The sequence below is a fragment of the Piliocolobus tephrosceles genome, chromosome Y (assembly GCF_002776525.5).
Source record: "Piliocolobus tephrosceles isolate RC106 chromosome Y, ASM277652v3, whole genome shotgun sequence".
Lineage (NCBI taxonomy): Eukaryota > Metazoa > Chordata > Mammalia > Primates > Cercopithecidae > Piliocolobus > Piliocolobus tephrosceles.
Genome location: NC_045456.1, coordinates 14675610 through 14682067, shown reverse-complemented (window position 1 = coordinate 14682067; position 6458 = coordinate 14675610). Strand labels below are relative to the sequence as shown.

Sequence of the window (6458 nt, the reverse complement as noted above, 5' to 3'; positions counted from 1 at the left end):
ATATATATATATATATATATATATATATATATATATATATATATATGAAAAAGAAAAAAGCTCTAACACTAACTAGCTCCACCACTTTTAAAATGTAAAACCAAATGTGCATTGCAGAATGCACATGATTCTCTATAAAACAGAGCTCAGGGCATAGGTCAAGGAGCCCTTGGATGCATCACATCAGCCTGGTGTCCACTCCTAGCCTCATAGTGACAAAAGGAAACCTGTCCTTTATGCACAGCATGGAGAAGACCATTCTGGAAACATTAATCCATGGTTTTCATAATTCCTAGAGCATATTCTAGAAAACAAATACGTTATTTTAGAACTTGGTAAGATAAAATGATACAAGATTTTTCTGTAACTATGAAAGAGCTAAAGCTTACTTCTGTTCATATTGCCCTTACGGTCCCTGCCTGCCTATTAGATTCATGCCTGACCTAAGAGCTCCAGGCCCCCCAAGTGATGAATACAGCTGAGCACTTGTGTCTTTGGACAGGATGCCTCTTACACAGCTCTTCAGAAGCTTTTGGCCTCCCTAGTCTCCTGTGCCATCACCCAGCTCTGCACAGGCTCTGAGCAGCTCCATGCAGCTGCACCCTGATACCCGTCAGATTCATGTTGGGAGCCTCCTGCCTTCCTTCTCCCTAAGGGCATCTCTGTTGGAGTCATGGTATGGGACAGCTTGGGTGTCCGCTGACTGCACACTCTGCGACGCAGGGAAATGGTTGCCTGCTGAGGGCGAATGTTTGATCAGAGGGGTTTGGAGCCAGATGACAGATGCTCTCCCTTCCTCACCCTGGCTGGCTGGTCTGAAAAACATTCCCGCCCTTTACAGACAGTGTCACCGAATGGAGTAACCAGTAGCCCCTGGTGGTGACCCACTGGGTAAATCGCTCCTGAATTAGATCCTCCTCTCTTCCTGCCCAACCCACCTTGTCCGTGGTTTCTGCCCATGGGGGTTACTCTCCAAAATAAAATGTCCTATCTCAGGCTCATTCTCTGAAAAAATTAAGCCAAAATAGCCTCATGCCAGTCTCACATTTCCAGGTAGGTCCAGGTATTTTGGGAAAAAAAGGAGACTTTTCTCCTAACTCTAAAAAAAGATCCCAGATAACCTCAGAAACTCAGAAAACCATTTCTGAGTTGCTATCCATTTCCGTGCACTACTTCTTACCTAGGGCAGTAAGATCTTCTCTGAAGCTCAAGTTTTCTTCCAAAGCACTCACCTAAATTGCCCCTGTTGGCAAACAATTCACAAACCTGCCTCCGGTGTTGTCAAAGACCAAAGCTGACTTATTAAGACACATCCGTGGTTTCTGGGCATTTTAATTGATGGTAGCTCGGTTTAATTCATGCCTGTCTGTGCAGGCCCTTTGATCAGAATGAGCACTTGCTTTGCTTCTCTGGTCCTAACGATGAGCTTCTACCCATGCATCCGATTGGCCTGACAAGAGTCATACACTGGAGCTTGGACTTAGCTTCTGTGACTTCTAAGCGGAAATAAAGCAATTGACCTGCGTGAGGAAACACCCCCGGGCTAGACTTCTCTGCTTGGTGTCCTGCTCAGCGCCTTACACGGCACAAAACCAAATCCAAATCATAATTGAGCCACAGGACGTCTTCCTCTGACTTTCCGTGCTAGCACTCATTCTAACTTCTCTTCCGGCATGTTCTGTGAAGCAATAAATAGAACTAAGCGTCTTTTTAGGACATTTTTTATTGCAACATGTTTTTTTCCTGCCTCCTGCCATCTTATTATGTTATGTCACCAAACACCAGAGAGACACAAAACAGATGTGCCCAATAGGAGCAAGCACAGAGGGAATTTCCCTATCAGAAACCATGACGAAGAATCTCTTGGAAATCAGATATGCTCATGGTGATACTATTTGGAGCCCTGAATGTAAGGCGGAGTGAGCGGCTCACACAGGAAGGGTAGCACTAAGTTTATCTCTGTGGAATAATGTAAAAGGAAAACAATGTCTTGGCAGTTAAAAAGGAAATGAAAGATCAAATGCTTATTGTTACAAATGCTTTGAGATAATGTCCAAGTTTCTTTGTGACATTGGAAAAAAAAAAGTTTCACAAAAATGTTGTTTGGAAGGAATATACTGCTGCGTAGTTCATGGACATTTTTATAAACAACTATTTTTTCTTGGAATGGTATTGGTGCATTGGAGTACAACTGAATTTTATGTCTGACATATTTCCATACACAAAATTCCATATCCCCAAATTCTTACCTTCTAATGTGTACAGAAGAAGAATGATAATGTGAATGAAAATAAGAAAGAGTGAAAAATAAGAATTTATAAAGTCCTATTTGGTTCATTACATATATTTAAGACAAAGATATTAGATTATTTATTATCTTGCAGAACTCCATGCCCCTTTTTACAAATACAAACTGAAATAAGTAACAATATAGCTCACAGGCTTCCCATTGAAGAAAGCAGACAGCGCATATTTTACATCGTTTCTCTCTTAAGACTTCTTAAACTGATGGTAAATGGGTGATCAAAATAACAAATCCATGACAATAAAAATGTTATGGTGTAAAGCTATTGACAGATATGCAATTTCAACTAAATTCTACATCAAAGTTTCCTAACCCCAGCACTCTTGACGTTTGAATAATTCTAGATTATGAGGGCAGCATCTCCGTAATATGTGTTTAGCAGCATCCCTGGTCCCTACCCACTCAATGCCAGTAGCATCTTCCCTCACCCCCAACTACAACAACCCCAAATCTCTTCCAGACATTATCAAGTATCTCCTGGGGGCACCATCATCCTCGTGAAGAACCAATGGTCTAAAGACAGAGAGAAAATGAAGGAATGTTTACTCACACAACTGAGAAGAGAAGGCTGCAGCCTAGAACATTTGTAGAGGGTACCACAGTGTAGAAGACAGGCAAGTTGCACATCAGAGCATCCAAGAAAGTCTAACAGGGATGCTACTGTGCAATAGAAGATCAGAGAGATGGAAGGAGTGAGGGAGCAGAGAATACTGAGACTGAGTGGAGTCTGTAGACAGAACAGTAGAATAAATACATGTGTACATACACACACGTGCAACACACCCACATACACATGCACACCCATGCAGATACATGCCCTCAAACACACTCATACATGCACACACATCTGGATGCACATGCACGCACACATACTCTGTCACACTCATATATGCAACAGGCAGAATGTCCATCTACACCTGAATAAACAGTATGTGGTCTACCCAGACGATGAAACATTATTCAGCCAGAAAAGGAATGAAGGACTGACACATGCTACGACATGGATGAAGCTGGAAAACATCATGCTCTGTGAATGGAGTCAGACACAAAAGGCCACATGTTGTATGATTCCATTGATATGAAATATCCAGAATAGGTAAATGCATAGACACAGAAAGCACATGAGTAGTAACCGGGAGCTGCGGGAGGAGGAAAAGGGTAGTGACTGATTAGTGGATAAGGATTTCATTTCCGGATGATGAAAATGCCCTGGAACTAGACAGAGGAATAATCTTGTGAATGTACTTAATGTCACTGAGCCGGAAACTCGTATGCTTAAAATGTCAATTTTATGTGTATTTAACTCCATTTTTAAAAAAAGAAAAGAAAAAGAACTCTCTTGGTGTTGGGAAATCAGATTACTCTGGGAGCCGAAGGCCATGTGTTCCCACATTGCTGAGAGCAAAATGCAGTAAAAATTTCTGAGTTCAAACAAATTGGATTGAAATCCTGGTTACTACGTATGAGTGAGGTGAGCGTGGACAAGTTAATTTTTCTACAGTTGGATTTCCTTTCCTGCAAAGTACATTCCAGGATTGTCCTGAGAGACAATGAATGAGGCAGATGGAAGCTCCTGGCACAGAGCAGGCCCTTCGGTGCTCACGGGCGGCCCTCCCGGCCTCGGTGGCTCCATTCCACTCAGCAGCATACCCAGCTCTTCTTCATAGCCAGCAGTAGCCTTATTACGCGCTCACCATTTGCTGAATGTAACAAAAATCTGCTGCAGCTTTTTTTTTTGGCCATGGTTTTCTAGGTGAAGGACTCATTCCACTAAGTGCAACCTTCACTTATAGAGCGTAGAATGAGCCTGATGCTTAACTGAAGGACCACAAGCATAGCTATAATAATATTCAAGCAATATTTTCAGATCATGCAAGGGACTTACTGTGAGAATTCAGCCTCTATTTAACTGGTAGGATTGTTTTCACAATTTCTGTCTTACAAAAAACTCGACAGCAAGAATCTCAAAAAGAAGCTGAAACAGATTGCATATGCTTTGTGTCTTCCCCAACTGTAGCCCTGCAAACATACTTGGCCACTCGGAAGAAGAGAAGGCTGCAGCCTAGAACATTTGTAGAGGGTACCACAGTGTAGAAGACAGGCAAGTTGCACATCAGAGCATCCAAGAAAGCCTAACAGGGATGCTACTGTGCAATAGAAGATCAGAGAGATGGAAGGAGTGAGGGAGCAGAGAATACTGAGACTGAGTGGAGTCTGTAGACAGAACAGTAGATGGTAATGGTCTTCATAAAGTAATGGTCTTCATACAGTAATGGTCTTCATAAAGGGCTAGCTGCAGTCACACTTAGTGTACCCCCTTTAGCCAGCTGAGAAAACAAAGGGATTAAGACTGCCAAACTTCACGGTGGCTTTGTGAATCTTCTCATGTCTCCCACGAACGCCTGTAAGATGGAAAATCTCTGCAGGCCAGCAAGCTGTCCAGGCAGCAGCCTTCTCCTGCCTCTTCATCCTCCTTAGCCCCCTCCATCTCCCTCCCCCACCCCCCAGCCACAGCCCGCATTTGCAAAACACAGCCTTTGCTTGTCCCTTTCAAATGCATCCCAGCCACTGACAGAAGCCGGCTTTGTTTTTAAAAACTTTTCCTGTAATAGCTCACCGAGGTCAGGCCTCAGTTCTTGTAGGCAGCTCTCATTAAACTTAGGTTATCAAAGGCTTTCCTTGCCACTGTCAGTTTGCCAGGCTTAATGGGAATAAGCAGTGTAATGTTCCTATTAATTTTTTTTTTTTTGAGACGGAGTCTCACTCTGTGGACCAGGCTGGAGTGCAGTGGCACGAACTCGGCTCACTGAAACCCCCGCCTCCCGGGTTCAAGCGATTCTCCTGCCTCAGCCTCCCAAGTAGCTGGGATTACAGGTCCTATTAAATATAAGAAGCATTTTGAGCAAATATCACAAGGGTTCTGGCTTTATTTACAATTTGTGGTTCTCAACTTGGGGCAATTTTGTCTCCCGGGAGATCTCAGGCAATGTCTGAAAACATTTCTGGTTGCCACAATTGGGGAGGGAGGGTTGCTACTGGCATCCAGTGGGGAGAGGCCAGGGATGCTGCCAAACATCCTCCAGTGCACAGGACAGGATCACCCCATCCTCTTGCAGCAAAGAAATTAGGGGTCCCAGACGTCAATTATTCTGAAACTGAGAAAACTTGACTTAGAGGAACACCCCAATAATTTAAACATTCATCTCACTGCCCCCCAAACAAAAAACCATAACTCATAGAAATTTTTCTTACCTATTCATTCTTTACATATGTATTCATTGCTGAATTTGTTTCTGTCTTGAGTCTAATTGGGACTTGCACCGCGGGTTGCTGCAGAGCCTTTGTGCACATTCCTTCCTTGTTTTTGTTTGGATGAACCGAGGCAGGATGGCGCACTTCCGGGTTCTTCTTCACCAGCTTTTCCCGCGCGCGAAAATGCAGCCGGCGCCCAGGGAGGGTGCAGACCAACTGGGCATGCGCCAGGTGACGTCAATCCGAAGAGACCAAGATTTACCTGGTTGCACCTGGGGAACGCCCCCCCACACGCCCGTGCCCCGCCTATTGCCCTCCCACTCCTAGAAAAGCCGCTCTTGGCCAGGGTCCCACACGGACTTCCCAGCGCCACTCCTGTCGGGAGGTCGGGACTGCCTGAACTCCCTCCGAGAGCCCCACCCGGGGGACTCTGTCGGCCTTCTTTGCCGGAGGCGGACAGACCTCTTCTCCACACCTTAAGTGACCAAAAATAAATTTGCAGTTTTGCTCCTACACTTGCCTACCCGCTGGTTCTTTCGTGCCCGCTCGGCTGGTCTTAGAAAAACAAATCAGTTTTCCTCGGGAAGTTGCTAGGATAGAAGGGAAAGTCTGCTTGTTTATTCCTAGGATAATCGATGGTGCAGACAGGCCGGGTTCCTGCAGTACAGTTAGGGTATTTTTTTTTAAGAGATAAATCGGATTCATGCAATGAAATAGCAGGGTTTTTGTTGTATTTGGGTCATTCTTCAATTTTAAGAGAATATATCTCAGCACAACATCACCTGAACAAAAGAGAACTAGAAGTGAAATCCTTAATTAGGTAATAAACTTGCTCCTTGCCCAAGGAGCTGAGTCCTCAGAGGGAACAGGCCTGGCCTTTAAAGGGCAGAGTTCTTCCCAG

The 6458-nt window shown here is 44.3% G+C and overlaps 1 protein-coding gene across 1 annotated transcript in view; it reads right to left on the bottom strand.

Moving 5' to 3' along the window:
* The window catches only part of FAM9B (family with sequence similarity 9 member B), a 128293-nt gene extending 122592 nt beyond the window's left edge, over window positions 1-5701 (bottom strand). Inside the window, exon 1 of the mRNA XM_026449806.2 lies at window positions 5558-5701. Coding sequence (XP_026305591.2) covers window positions 5558-5565 — 8 coding nt within the window. The 5' untranslated portion in view covers window positions 5566-5701. The remainder of the gene's footprint in view (window positions 1-5557) is intronic.
* Window positions 5702-6458: the final 757 nt, after the last annotated feature.